Here is a 13,792-nt window from a genome sequence, read left to right on the forward strand (position 1 = left end):
ACACCCTCTGCTCAATACGTTCATCGACACATCCATTGACAGGAACCATTGCAGCTCTCAGCTGTCTGCTCCTATTTCCCAAAATCTTCCACCCATTCGCGTTCCTCCTTACTACTCTCTTTCCTTCGTCTCCAGTTCTCCTCTCAATAGGCTCTCCTCTTGCCTCTCATGCTATCATTCGCCGCCCGCTATCTGTCTTTGTTCGAAACGCTCATCCTTCCGTCCAAACCCTGATTCTTCTCTTCTTGCCTATCCATCCGTCTTTACATTTGTTCCTTATCTGTCATCTTCAATACTTCGTACGCTGTATTTGCATTGATGACGGAATGTTCTGCTCTTTATGTACTTTCTCCTTTCAGCATCTTCTCCGTCGTAGGTCGATGTCTCCTGTCTCTGGCTTGTCTCACGTTCCTTTTCCTCTTGCATTTTACGTACAAGTATATACACTCAGGCCATAGAGCACCTCTGCACCTTTACTAATGCCAGTTTTCGGTAATTCGTACTTCTTTACTCCCGTCATCCCTTTTTATCGTTCTGCCATGGCTCCTGGACGTCCACGTGCGCCACGATATTGTGCCGTTATCCGGGTCCCTCGCCATCCGGATCAAATGCGAAGAATTGCCGTACATGTCGCTCCAATGCTCCCGTTTCTTCGTCCTTTTCAAACGGTTACGTTTGTGTTCCCACTTCCTCTCATCCGTTTTCCACTCTCCTACGCAGGCCCGCGGACATTCCCCGTGCCAAGGGCTCCTCAAGTATGGTCTGTTCGAACGACGGCTGCACTGGCTTCACTGACAATCCGCGTTATGCTCGATGTCGGGATTGTCTCGGGCGACACATCCACCTTCCAGCGGTCCCTCAGGACGTGTTTGCTGTAATGAGAGCTGTTCTCGCTTCATTCAGAATCCTCGTCATGCTCGGTGTCGGCATTGCCTAAGTGAGAGCCGCCAGAGCGGGACCGGGAGCATGCCTCCACTTCTGCTCCGTTCCTTTCCTGCTTCTGCGGGGCAGGAGAATCGTGCGCTGCCTGCGATCCCGCCTCCGCCAAGAACGATCTGTTGAGCATCGGCAACGTCTATCCAGATCCTCCAAAACCAGAAACGAACGCACAATGTCTTCCAATGTCAGAACTCCTCGCTCCAGACCTTCCATTCCGTTTACTTCCGGGAGAATGATTCCCGGTGGGCTCTTCGCAAGTTCGGCCCAATGGACTTCGTCTGCCCCGCTGTCGGGCGCGATTCTGGAACGTCAAGTTTTCCAGAACAAGTCCTCAATTCAACGTGTGCTGAGAAGAGCAGGCTGGATATGCACGACTTTCCTGACCGTTTACCCGTCCCTGAACCGCCAGCAGACTCGCCCGTTCGTGCTCTGCTAACGGGCGGTGACAGCGACGGGGCCTGTCGTTGTGCTCAACCACTTTCGAGACATCAAATGTCCAAAAAGTGCCTTCCAGTCTTCGACACGTGACCATGGCAACCCTCACATTCCGGCGGACGAAGTTGCGGCTCTTGAATTACTGTAGTTACACTTACTCCGCCGTGAACTTACCCATGCACAGGGCAACGGATCTTGTGCGGATCTTGATCCACAGGTACGTACGAGTACCTCATGAACACCCAGATTTGCCACATGTAACTGAGAAAGCGGATTGCCAAGGTCAATAGTGCCATTTATAATCGGCAATATTTTCCTCGCATGTTCAGGCAAGAGCCGTGATCCGGCTTGTGTCGTATTACAGTGACTGTCCCTATGTTCATATTCAGTTTAGCTCTTGTGCAAAAATGGAGTATGTTTCCCAATTAAGTTAGTGAACCCAAAATACTCCATACTGTTTGTGTGTTTATCCAGTTAACTTAGCCGATTTGTTGGTTCACAGTTTAGTTGTCAGATAATTTGTATACATCCCAGATTACCTGTTTGGGAATACCACCCAATCAAGAACTCCGATGATTTATTCTGCTCTGCTCTGTACTCGTATGAGCACCCAGGCGCATCGAGTTGAGGAGCCAAAATGTACGGACCACTTTCTCTAGAGATCACTGGCATCTCTTTCGAATACATAGAGTCATCCCTACAGGAAAGGAGTCAACGCGGGATGTATGGGAAGCAATCTTGGATATTGACAGTGACGCCCCGTTAATATCCATCATACAGCCTAACCAATCACATGCGCATTCTAGTGCAGCCTACTGTTGTTTATGGATATATGCTGAATACGGTCCTCATACGATCGAACATCAAATCTCAAAATGCTTGTAGGGGGTACGGACAAACTTGAGTATTTATCGAAGCATGCCCGGATGTCCAGCGTTGTTTGTAGCACTGCTCTTCATTCCGTTCAATTTCACTGCACACCAGTACTGTCGAATTGCTAAATTTCAGTCGCCATGTACTCCAAATCTGTTCTTGCCGTTGCTCTTGCTCTTGTTGGCATTGACCTGGCCCAGGGGTAAGTACATTACTTGGAAGAAGAGGTAGCGGGTGCCAGAGAGCTGATGGCTTCTGCAGGGCAACCGCCTTTGAGCCGCCGTTCGAGCCACCTCCCTGCACTATCTTGTCGGCGCTGTATTCGGCCGCACCAGCCTCGGTCTCAAGCAAGATTGAAGCAACGCCCAGTAGCATTCTCGTCTATGTCTACGATGAAGTAGAGGGCGATCCAGAGCCTTGGTTTACAGACTTGCCAGACAATGTCAAGTCCTGGATGCATAGTGCGGCGGACTTCAGAGAGAGCCTCATTTCCGTTTACGCAGACAGCTTTTCCTCCGCGTATGCCATTCCTGGATCGGTGGTAACTGGCCACCGATCACTTGCTTGACTAGAAGATGCTAATAACGTTCTGCAGTTTAAGCGAATTCCCGGCTGTTCCTTCCTCTATATTATCGGAACTGTATTCGCTTGAGCCAAAAAGGTCCTCACTCTATCCCGATTTCACTAGGGACGACATCATTCAATTAGGATATGCCCAAACTCCGCTTTGGTATTCGGAAGCGCCCGATGATCTTCAGTCCTGGGCGTCCAGTGTGGGCACTTCTTTTGTCAATTCTTTCGAATCGGAGTTTAGGGATTATCTCACTGCCACAGCCTCGGTTGATATCACTGCCACTCCTACTGGTGCGTGTGTCTCCGATACCTCTGCTGCCGATTCCACCGACGCCTCTGCCACTGATTCCACCGATGCCGCTCCCGCGCCTACCGGAAACGAGCTTATGATGAGTGTTGCTGGTGCTGCCGGTGTCTTGGGTCTTGCTCTTGCCCTATAGAGCAGCAGTCGGATGAATTGTATTAGAAGTGTGCTAGTTTGAAGTACCAGGCAGATTTCTGAAACTCAAGGAATGGCTGTACTATAGCATATTAGACTTTGATGATCGCCGTTGAGAAAATCCAAAGGCCACTAAGGACACAATGTTGTTCATCAAGAATATATATATCTGTACAATGCTAGATGTCAACCCATCTACCATTGCCACAGCTCTTAGTCCGCAGCACCGCACTCATTAACATGGTCCTTTTTTTTTTGTTTGAACTGCCGAACAAGGACCCAACTTTAGCACATCCATTTTCATATATACGAGCTCAGATAATCACAAATCCTCCACGGAAACGATCTTATACGACGATGGCAAGGAGCTCACAAAGGGACAGAAAGAAACCCGGCAACAGGGACAAGCGCGGCTGATAGCAAAATATTTCAAGAAGGGTACGCCAACGAGCAACGCTGCAGCTCTGTCCCGGGTTCATGAATTCTTGCAAATCAACGCTAAACGTATTTTCGACGTGGATTATGGCAAATGTTCCCGTACTTCGTAATGTTCAACAAATATCGCATCATCACTTCAGAGATCTTCAGAGATCTGCACGATCATCAGACATAGTCGGTTGATTCATTTAATCGATGAAACGGATTCGAAGTCGGAAACAACAAATTTGTCGAAAAATGTCTTGTTGATACTGACTCATTGATCCCGATGCTGTGTCCAGCGTTCCCGTGTAACTCAATGCAGCCAAAAGTACTACTTGGTTTCGGAGACCGTAGACTTGAAATGGAGTTAAGCGTGGCTGGCTGTTGACACTTAACCCTGGTCTTTTTATGCAGGGCATCTGCAGCTAATATATTCATCCACTTCCTAGTCTCGGAACCCTGATCTAATCTTGTAACTTCGACACTCGGCATCAGCTCATATAAAGTTCACCAACTGGCCCGTGCAGGGCCACTATGTACCTTCATAACATACTACAAATCATGTTGAGCAACCGGAAAGAAAGGATATCAAAGTAGTTCGTCTGGGTTCTTATCTGTGATTCCGAAGATGATAAATACCGGTGATGCTATCGGGAAGCGGTGTACAATCTGGAGCGTCAATCGTCGGTGAAGAGCATGACGACTTAGACAAAGTCAATGACAACGGAATACTACACCCTGGTCCACTCGAACCACTAAAGCGGCCTTCTGCAGCCCATCGATCCTGCATGCTGGGAATCCATGTGCACCAGAGAGGATTGATAACGAAGCCGTCTTTCCCACCTGTGCGAGCCACAAACATCCGCGGTTAACCGATGGTCAGCAACGTATAAAAATGTCCATCCTACCCCAGGCTGCCCCAGACCCCAGACGATCAGAAACATTTATCATCAGCTCTCGGAGGACTGTTGCTATTCTTCAGAGGTAAGCATTTTTGTGGGGCAAGCTGGATGCTGAGCAATAGGACTGACGACGTCACTGTCGGCTAGCCTCGGCTAGGGTCGGTCTTCCGAATCCGTCCCCCCATTACCAGACCACGAACCATGTTGCTTGCGCAAATACCTACGCTGCGGCTTGCAGCGGAGATTGGGGTCTTGATTCTGCTCGCATTGGTATGCATCGCCACCTTACCGTCAGCGATTATGGGAAACGTTACCGTCGTTGCACTTGAGAAGCAGCGACCGATTATTGCCAGTTACGGAAGCCCAGTGTGCCCTAATTTGCTGACTTTCTACGCAATAGGTTGCAAGCTATGTCTTATACAATCGATACCTGCATCCTCTTAGACATATCAACGGGCCCTTCCTCGCTACTGTAACACCGTTTGTGCAATTATACCACGGACTCAAGGGTGACCGCCATCTCTGGCTTCATGAGCTGCATCAACGATATGGCTCGCACGTGCGTGTGGCGCCAAACTTCGTTTCGATCAACTCTGTGAAGGGACTCCATGACATCTACGGCCATGGGAAAAGGTTCCAGAAGGCCGATTTTTACAATGGGTTTCCTGCAATCAAGGGCGTGTACAACACGCACAACGTGATCGATAAGTTTGTCCATGGCCGCAAGAGGAGAGTTCTTAGTCAGGCGTTTTCCGACGCGGCATTGAAAAGCATGGAAGATGTCATGCTCCTCCACATCAATCAACTGTGTTCGATTCTTGGCCAGGGTGCTGAGAAAACTGGACCCTTGTTGAACAATGAGTATCGCACCAAGGGCGGCGAGATCGTGCGCCGACTCGACAGCTGGTTGGGCTTCATGACCTACGATGTTATGGGAGAGTTGTGCTTCGGAAAGAGCTTCGACATGCTGATTGATGGAGCAAAGAGAAAGATGGTGCATCTTGTCGACCGTGCTGCGCACCGACATTATGTGGTAAGTTTCTCTTTCGTCTCCATTAACCATCAGCGGCATGAACTAATTTTCAAATCGCTCAGTGTGGTCTGTGGATGCCGCTTGCGAACTGGAATTTGGATCGCATCTTCCTGCGGAAGTTGGCCATGGATCGCTGGAATTTCATCATGGAATCAAGGGCTGAAGCCACGCAGCGGGCCAAGGAACGTGAAGCAGCCGGACGGACCGCGAAGAAAGACTTTTTCTACTACCTGCTCAATGCCAAAGATCCGGAGACTGGCCAGGGCCTCACAATGCAGGAGTTGTGGGGTGAGGCAAACGTGCTGATGATTGCAGGCAGTGATACGACCTCCACCAGCCTGGCAGCGACATTGTTCTATCTCGTGCGGCATCCGCGCGCGATGGAGAAACTCAAGAATGAAGTTCGTTCTCGATTTAGTAACGTGGAGGAAATCGTCAGCGGGCCGGCGCTCAACGAGCTGCCATATTTGAAAGCCTGCATCGATGAGGCGATGCGACTGGCCCCCGCCGTTCCTGCCGCAATTCCACGGGAAGCCATGGCCGGAGGGGCATACGTCGATGGTGTGTTTCTTCCTGCCGGCACTGACTGCGGAACACCCGCCTACTCCATCCACCGGCATCCGGACTACTACCGAGAGCCTTTGTACTATATCCCCGAGCGGTGGATTGAGGGAGCGAAATGCGAGACGCCGACGGGCATGTCTTGGATCACCTCGGCGGCAGAGGTCGATGTGGCGCGTCGAGCATTCTGCCCATTCAGCATTGGGCCGCGCGGGTGCATCGGGAAGGGCATGGCCCTGATGGAGATGCGCATCACGCTAGCTCGCATGATGTTCTTGTTTGACATCACCTCGGGGGATCGGGCCGGTGAGGATGCGCAGGGGCACTATGACCTGGTTGACCATTTTGTGGTGTCGAAGACCGGACCCAGCGTTATTGTGCGGAAGCGGCAACAGGCTTAGAAAGATCAAGTACTTACACCAGACGTAAATAGCATTCAATGAACATGTACATTTCACGAACAGTACAGCTGAAAGGAAGGAGCATTGGCAATTACGTCTATGGCATGGAGACCGCATTTGGGGCCTCCTTTTGGAATCCCCAGGACAAAGAAAGTACTACTCGTAGATAATAATGATATGTGAGGGTTTTCCTTCGTCCGGAGCATATCTATTGCTCAAGGGACTGCTCTGAATGCAACAATCTCTGTGACTGAGACGGGCCCATTCTTCAAGACGTTCCATTGAAGATGAGAATGACGATCAACATGGCTGGCCACGGAAGGCTCCGAGCAAGATTCCGAGTCTCCATGACCGGACCCGCTGCGGAATTAGAGCTTTTGATTGGATCACACGAGGTTCCATGTGATTGGACAGCAAATTCAAAGGATTGGTTTGGAATGAGAATTGTACTCACGCTAGCCAAATACGGTCAAGGATACGAATTTGCATTCCGATTTGAAATAAGTCGGATCGCTCGGCGGGTTAACTGGGGCTGAGTCGGCGGGCGCCTTCAACTCAGTCCTCTCCATCCATCGCCCATCCGCGTGCAACCCGCTGTCGATCGGAGTCATCTTCATCGCCCCCTCAGAATCGCTCCGCTGGGAGCTTTGTTGCAGACTTCGACCGACGGTTGACAAGCCCTTTGTCCATCGCCATGACGATGCAAGACAATCTGACTGCAGCGTTGGCCAATCGGTCGCTGCGGAACATTCGAACGGTTTGTCATTCTGACCCCTTTTGCTGTTCTGATTGCAAAGAAATGGAGAAGACTCTTGATGCTAATGGAGAACTGTAGGAGCTGGAATTCCTTTCAGATGCCGCCATTATCACACCGCAGCAATTGTCGGCCATTCTCTCGCAATTACCCGAGCAGGCACCTGTTCCGCAGGCACAGACATCACAGACATCATCTGCACCGGCATACACGCCTCCTACAACGCAGCTAGCGAACACGACGCTGAACGAGAAGGTGTCCCAACAGCCTGCTCCGGTCACGGCTCCACCGCCGGCTTACACCGCGCCCCCAATCTTGTCGATCGCGTCTGCTCTGTACGCCTACACGCCGACAGACGCTGGAGATTTGGCATTGCAGCCGAATGACCGCATTCAAGTCCTGGAGCATATGAACAATGACTGTAGGTGATAATACATACGTGCATTTGATGAAGCTAACTTGCCCAGGGTGGCGTGGTCGCAACGAGCGGACGAATCTCGAGGGTATCTTCCCTCGGAGTTACGTGACTGTCATCGACGAGAAGCCCGGACAACACGTCTCACCACAGCCTACCAGCTACGGCAACCTCCCGCTGGAGATCAGCCAATCAGGGTCGACGACACCATCGGGTGGCCGCCGGCCATCGAAGCTGGAGGAGCATGGCAAAAAATTCGGAAAGAAGATGGGCAATGCCGGTATGTATAGGGTGAACATTCGATGTGAATGGCTTTAGTTGGCTAACTGACCCCAGCAATCTTCGGTGCTGGCGCGACCATCGGCTCTAACATCGTCAATGGAATTTTCTGATCTACTCCCGTGTCGAGGGGTCTTTTACAACATCGTTTTGTGTAGTCGCTCTGGGACGGCTGGGTTAGGCAGGGATTAGGAAATCATTATCGGACTGGCGTTGGTGGCGTTTAAACGGCTGGGACATTTGGAAGACGTTGAGACGTGTTCCAACTTATTTGTGGCTCGGCTGGGCTTTTTTACAGAAGTGGATAACATTTGACTTCCACTGACAGTCATACCTGATATCTTACACAAGTCTTCCATCGTGAGTGCAAGCGGATCACTCACCGGTCGACGTGAGTCAGGTTTTCTTTTTGTCCGCTATTGCAGACTGTGTCTGCATTTCTACTTAGTGGGTTTTTTTTTTTTTCTTGACGTTGGCTACTATTTTTGTATACTTATGTCGTCTGTCTCTTATCGTACTCGATGGAATGTATACATCGTGATGGGTTGAAATGCTCAGCGCGATAAGACGGCATTGAATGAGCCATTATCCATCACGGCTGAGCTGCACCAACTTGCCCTTGGAAAGAGAATGTACAAAATGACGCGTAATCTCTCGTTTCTCTGCACGTTGTGAAAATTCCCCGTTAAGATCTGTACATTCCGGGGCCTTTCCCAGAACTACCTGTTGGGAGGTGAAGGTTGAGTATTTCAACCCCAAGAAATCGTCAAGTACACAGTGCCCAACTAGCTTGAAAGGTTGCATCAGTCAAAAAAAAAAAAAAACCTTCATCAAGCTGTAGGCTCTGGTTCAATTGATTGACATTATCGATAAATATTTGAAGATCGGGGACAAAATTCGGACTGAAGAATAAGACCTCGGCACCAAACTCGCCTACCAAGTAAATGACCTCCTGGTCTCCAAAAAAAGGTATATCGAACTTAGCTGGCTGATAGCGTCCACTCTGGAGTTTAGCGAATGGCGGCCAGAGATGTATCGGGTGTCCAATTCATACGGAGAAAAGGTCATCGTGCCATCGATAACGTTACAAATAGCCAGCTTTCTGGGCTCCCAAGCCCACAAATAGGCAATACTAGGGGTTAGCAAGACGGGATTCATGAATTGGCAGGGTTTTCCGTGGGGGTCGACGCCCTCGATCCATCGGGCGCTTAGCTCGTCGGCAGCATGGTCATACATGATATGCATGTCAATTGACCCAGTGAAGTACTCAGGACAGTAATACTGAGCTGCTGTCTTATGGCCGAACGTGGAAAAACGGCCTTCAGATAAGAAAAAGTGTTTTTCGTACGTATGATGCTTATGGCGACCCGTCGAACCAATTTCCGTGACCTGTTAATATCCCACGCCGCGAGAATGAAAACGAAACCGATGTTGTCCCTGCAGTATCATTGTTAATAGATGAATAGACAACCCCCAAAAAAGATCACCTACGTTTCTATCGAGACGATAACAAGATAGCGATGTGACAACGTGAAGTAACCTATATACGCCAAGTCACTACCGCTGGCCCAAAATAATTTCTGTCGTGTTTCGAGATTCAATATCTCAACCTCTTTGCTGTACAAGTAGCAATAGCACGGCCGGCGCGACTGGTACCTCATCAAGAGGGACCGTTGGGCGGACATCTTGGCCAGGGCATGAAAATTCTCTTGATCGGCCAACCGCACTGCAGCCGATGTTTCCATTGAAAACAGTTGATGGTCTCGACGGCCGTTACATCAGTAACGTTCCTTCCCAGACCCAGAAATCCAAGCGTCTCGGGTAAGAAAAGCCTAGTCATCGGACCGCTCGAAAGGATCATACGCCATCGTTTAGATACTCAACCTGGTATCAGCATGCATATTAGGAATCCATTGATTTGCGAACGTCACGAAAGAGCAATAAGTACGCACTCTCTGACACCGGACGATGTCTGTGGCATCCAGATAATGCGCGATCTGAGCCACAAGCTCCAAGGGCAAAGAGCCAACAATGTCGAATTGGCGCCGCCGCTTCAATAGATATCTCCATTCGGGATCTATCCGGTTTCGTCCTGCGGCGTCAGAGCAGTGGTTAGAGGACGGGTCGAATCGTCTGTATGAAGATACCACTACGAGTCATGATCAATCTCTGTGTGTCCGGGAGAGGACGCTTCAAATGCAGAACAGCGGACGGAGGAACTCATCAGCCCGAAATCAACGAATGATCCACTCTCAACATCGAAGCGAAATGGGCGTCTCAGATACGATCTCTGGGTTGATCAACCATACTACCTCCCCTCTGATCTCTCTACGTGTTCTTGAGTCCAGTATCCGTGTTCCTGGGACGATCCAAGGCAGGAACCCTGGAAATGCTCCGAAAGAACTTCGTAAACGTGGCGAAAATTGCCACTTTTGTTCACCGCCTTTGCTCACCGCCTGCGATCTGCGGCTGTGATTAATGATGACTGTGCTTGTGCTCGAGAAACTTCGGTCGATATAAATATTGCGCGTGCTCAAACTATTCAGTGTTCATTCACCATCTTCTTCTTCCTATCTAGTTAGACGCCTCCGCTATTTGGAGCGCCAGGATAAGATCCGTTTAGGTTCCAAACCTGCCGATTCATCTATCTCCCTATCGCACAGTTTGTCCATATTCGCCAACTGTCGCTCCCCTGTTTCCACAAAACCATCTCAAGATGAGTGATTGGGATTCTGTTGTACGAATTGGTAGCGCGCACCGTGGTGGCGCTGGCGCTCCAAAGGAAAAAGTCGTCAAGAAGGAGAGTGTGGTGAACGCCGCACGACGGGCGGGTTTGCCGGTAACCACGGAGAAGAAGTTCTCAACAGGCAATCCTGTAAGCCTCGCCTGCACCGGACATCGTGTGTCGAGTTGAATGCTAACTATATACTTACAGGCCGCTCGTGCCAGCTCTGTCGAAGGACAGCATCTCACAAAGGTTGATCGAAGCGACGACATCATCAAGCCCAAGACCGTCGGCACCAAGGTCGGTGATGCGATCAAGCGACGGCGAAACGAGGAAGGCTACAAGATGTCTCAGAAGGAACTTGCTACCAAATGCAACACCACTGTCTCCGTCATCCAGGACATGGAACGGGGTACTGCACCCCCAGACCAGAAGGTCCTCAGTGCGATGGAGCGGGTTCTGAACATCAAGTTGCGTGGTTCGGATATCGGGGCGGAGAAGTTCCCTAAGAAAAAGTGATCGGTATCCTGTCGTTTCTTCTGGTGATCTTTTTATGAGCGCACGACTTCATGGTATTTTTACGTCCCCTGAGAGCGGGTCGTCACTTTGGGGATCTGTTCTTGTTCGTTTGGTGCATTTGGAATGGCGAACCTTATATACTAGATTTGATTTTTTTAGAATGCAAGTGATCAAATCACCCGTTCATCAGCTTCTTGTATATGGATAAATAGCAACTTGCGCGTATTCTCAGCATTTTGTCGCTGGGTGTTATGTATCGGATTAGCAATGAACACAGCACAGAAATAGCCATCGACATTTCTGAACTAGACGGCGTTTCGAATTGTCATAGAACTACGAAATTCATAACTTCAAAAGACTTTCGAACATGTTTGAAAACATTTCACATGTCGCATACTCTAAAACCAGCAAAACATATCACCGTTTCATCTGCTCCCGTTCCACTTCATACATGAAATCAAAGTATGGCTTGTCGAAATGATGGATTCGGATGTAACCGTCCTCACCACCGGAGGCATAGCCCGTGCCGGCCGGGTGGACAGCGATCGTGTTGAGCGGACCAAAGTGGCCCTTGACGCGACCGATTTCGTCTTCAAAGATCTTGTGATAGAACCGTGCTTCGAATTTACCCTGGCGAGCATGTGTAGTTGTGACTTCCGATGCCGCTTGACCACCACCCAGAATAACGTAGTCTTTCTTCGGAGTGATTGCGGCCGTGTACAGGGCAGTGTCGGCAACGTAAGTCTTGAGAACCGCGAGGTTGCGGGAGGACAGAATCTGATCGTTATTAGTTACCGGAATAGGAAATGAAGATCAACTTTATCCATGCCCACCTTTGCTGTCTTGTCTTGAGATGCGGTGATGAAATATGTGCGGTCGGGCGAAAATTGAATGTCGTTGACCTGAGAGTCGAATTCGTGTGCTTGAACGTTCGCCAGCTGCTCACCAGTCTGGTGGCCATGTCAGTGTCTAGATGTTCGAACTTCTAAAATCCCGAGTAGTGTGTACCTTGGGATCATATTGGCTAACACTGCCGTCCTCATGTCCTGCGATAATGTATTTACCCAGGTACGTCCAGCCGGCGACGGTGGCCTTGCTCTCCTCGCAAGTGATCCTCAGCGTCGGCTCCTCAGCCTGGTCATCCAGGTTGTTGCCTTCGCCATCACCGTATCGGATATCGAACACGACGATTGTCCCCAGGTAACCCATGCGCTTTTCCGTCACGGCAAGCAGTCGGCTGCCATCAGGGCTGAACTCAACCCGCTTGACAGCGGTCGGGAAATTCCATGTCTTGACACACTCGCCGGTACGGGCGTTCCACAATCGTACTGTGTTGTCGGCGGCCCCGGACGCGACCAGCACTGTATTTGGACTGACGTCGACCGACCAAATGGCACCCTGGTGGCCCGAGTAGGTTCCTAGACGCTCCCCGTTTGCCGAATACCACACACAGATGATCTTATCCTTGGACACTGAGAAGAGGAGGTCGCCATCGCGATTATATCTGATCTGGTTCAAAGACCGTTCCTGATCACCGAGACCACAGTCAGCAAGACAAGGGATTGAGAAATTTGGTGGCGTCCACGAACATGGCCCGCAAGCAAGATCGGCCGCATTTTGAAGCGGATTATCCGGACTGTTGTTCTCCTGGCAGCAACAGTCTATGGGAGAAAAAAATCAGTCCGGAGAAGCACCGTAATGTGGTGTGCCGTTTCGTCAAATGTTGAAGCTTCCAGCAGCGATTTTTGGGTAATTTTGATCCCACACGTGCGCGGTTGAGTGCCAAGACTGGCGTTGAAGTTCGATTACGGCTTGATTACAAATTTACGATACAAGTAGGCTATTTGCCTGTTCAGGTAAGGAGAGCTCCCGCAGGAGTCCAGGATGAGCTTCTCGCGATTTTGCGGAACACAACTGCGGAGGACTCGATACGGGGGCGAATTGCAGAGATTCTAGATCGTTATGAATATTCCGATCATGACCTGAGTGTTATCGTGTGCAATTGATGAAGAAAATATAGCGGATCTTAAGCCCTAGCTGCTGGTACCCCAGGCTTGGCTCCCGGCGGTGATTTTCGTCGCTAAACGCTAAATTGATTCAGAGATTTTCGGAGACAACAAAAGCCGGCAGAATCGATTGAAATCTGGTTCCAAAGACGGGCCGGAGAGTCAGATGCGGGCATCACCGGCTGGAAGATGTAAACTCACGAGATGATCCGGCCAGCAAATCTCATTGAGAGCCAGATAATCCGGGAATTCATACCAAAGCCACGATAATTTTCGAGAAAAAAAAAGGGTCTTGCACGTGATACCTATCGTGCAGATCGTCCTCCTATCAGCCGGCGTCCCATCGGGGAGTGCGACGAGATTGTCCGCCCCATGGTCAACTCGGGCCTGTGCCGGTCGGTTGCGCCGCGATTACCCCGCTGCCGGCTCATCTTCGCTGCGCGCTGCCCCTCCAGAAACTTGAAATACTCAGTACACGCGCACCCGGTCCTCTTGAGTGCTCCCCTTCGACCTACGGG

General features: G+C 50.2%; 7 protein-coding genes across 7 annotated transcripts; 4 read left to right on the forward strand and 3 right to left on the reverse strand.

Moving 5' to 3' along the window:
* Positions 1-911: 911 nt before the first annotated feature.
* On the reverse strand, positions 912-1,670 carry VTN49DRAFT_7262 (uncharacterized protein; the record flags this gene model as incomplete). The annotated part of the gene is made up of 3 exons (XM_069415512.1): positions 912-1,055; positions 1,111-1,240; positions 1,549-1,670. 3 exons carry the CDS (start codon positions 1,668-1,670, stop codon positions 912-914), a joined length of 396 nt encoding a protein of 131 aa, XP_069264688.1.
* A 717-nt stretch (positions 1,671-2,387) lies between these two features.
* VTN49DRAFT_7263 (uncharacterized protein) lies at positions 2,388-3,260 on the forward strand (the record flags this gene model as incomplete). The annotated part of the gene is made up of 3 exons (XM_069415513.1): positions 2,388-2,449; positions 2,509-2,766; positions 2,843-3,260. The coding sequence occupies 3 exons, from the start codon at positions 2,388-2,390 to the stop codon at positions 3,258-3,260; spliced, it is 738 nt and encodes a 245-aa protein (XP_069264689.1).
* A 1,522-nt stretch (positions 3,261-4,782) lies between these two features.
* Positions 4,783-6,576, forward strand: VTN49DRAFT_7264 (uncharacterized protein; the record flags this gene model as incomplete). Its single annotated transcript, XM_069415514.1, has 3 exons — positions 4,783-4,851; positions 4,982-5,614; positions 5,677-6,576. The coding sequence occupies 3 exons, from the start codon at positions 4,783-4,785 to the stop codon at positions 6,574-6,576; spliced, it is 1,602 nt and encodes a 533-aa protein (XP_069264690.1).
* Positions 6,577-7,270: 694 nt separating this feature from the next.
* VTN49DRAFT_7265 (uncharacterized protein) lies at positions 7,271-8,137 on the forward strand (the record flags this gene model as incomplete). The annotated part of the gene is made up of 4 exons (XM_069415515.1): positions 7,271-7,333; positions 7,412-7,751; positions 7,798-8,025; positions 8,082-8,137. The coding sequence occupies 4 exons, from the start codon at positions 7,271-7,273 to the stop codon at positions 8,135-8,137; spliced, it is 687 nt and encodes a 228-aa protein (XP_069264691.1).
* A 75-nt stretch (positions 8,138-8,212) lies between these two features.
* Positions 8,213-9,709, reverse strand: VTN49DRAFT_7266 (uncharacterized protein; the record flags this gene model as incomplete). Its single annotated transcript, XM_069415516.1, has 3 exons — positions 8,213-8,440; positions 9,401-9,461; positions 9,516-9,709. 3 exons carry the CDS (start codon positions 9,707-9,709, stop codon positions 8,213-8,215), a joined length of 483 nt encoding a protein of 160 aa, XP_069264692.1.
* Positions 9,710-10,740: 1,031 nt separating this feature from the next.
* VTN49DRAFT_7267 (uncharacterized protein) lies at positions 10,741-11,268 on the forward strand (the record flags this gene model as incomplete). Its single annotated transcript, XM_069415517.1, has 2 exons — positions 10,741-10,899; positions 10,960-11,268. The coding sequence occupies 2 exons, from the start codon at positions 10,741-10,743 to the stop codon at positions 11,266-11,268; spliced, it is 468 nt and encodes a 155-aa protein (XP_069264693.1).
* Positions 11,269-11,685: 417 nt separating this feature from the next.
* VTN49DRAFT_7268 (uncharacterized protein) lies at positions 11,686-12,884 on the reverse strand (the record flags this gene model as incomplete). The annotated part of the gene is made up of 4 exons (XM_069415518.1): positions 11,686-12,045; positions 12,102-12,218; positions 12,277-12,795; positions 12,858-12,884. The coding sequence occupies 4 exons, from the start codon at positions 12,882-12,884 to the stop codon at positions 11,686-11,688; spliced, it is 1,023 nt and encodes a 340-aa protein (XP_069264694.1).
* Positions 12,885-13,792: the final 908 nt, after the last annotated feature.

The sequence above is a fragment of the Thermomyces lanuginosus genome (genome assembly GCF_041956635.1).
Source record: "Thermomyces lanuginosus strain ATCC 200065 unplaced genomic scaffold VTN49scaffold_46, whole genome shotgun sequence".
Lineage (NCBI taxonomy): Eukaryota > Fungi > Ascomycota > Eurotiomycetes > Eurotiales > Trichocomaceae > Thermomyces > Thermomyces lanuginosus.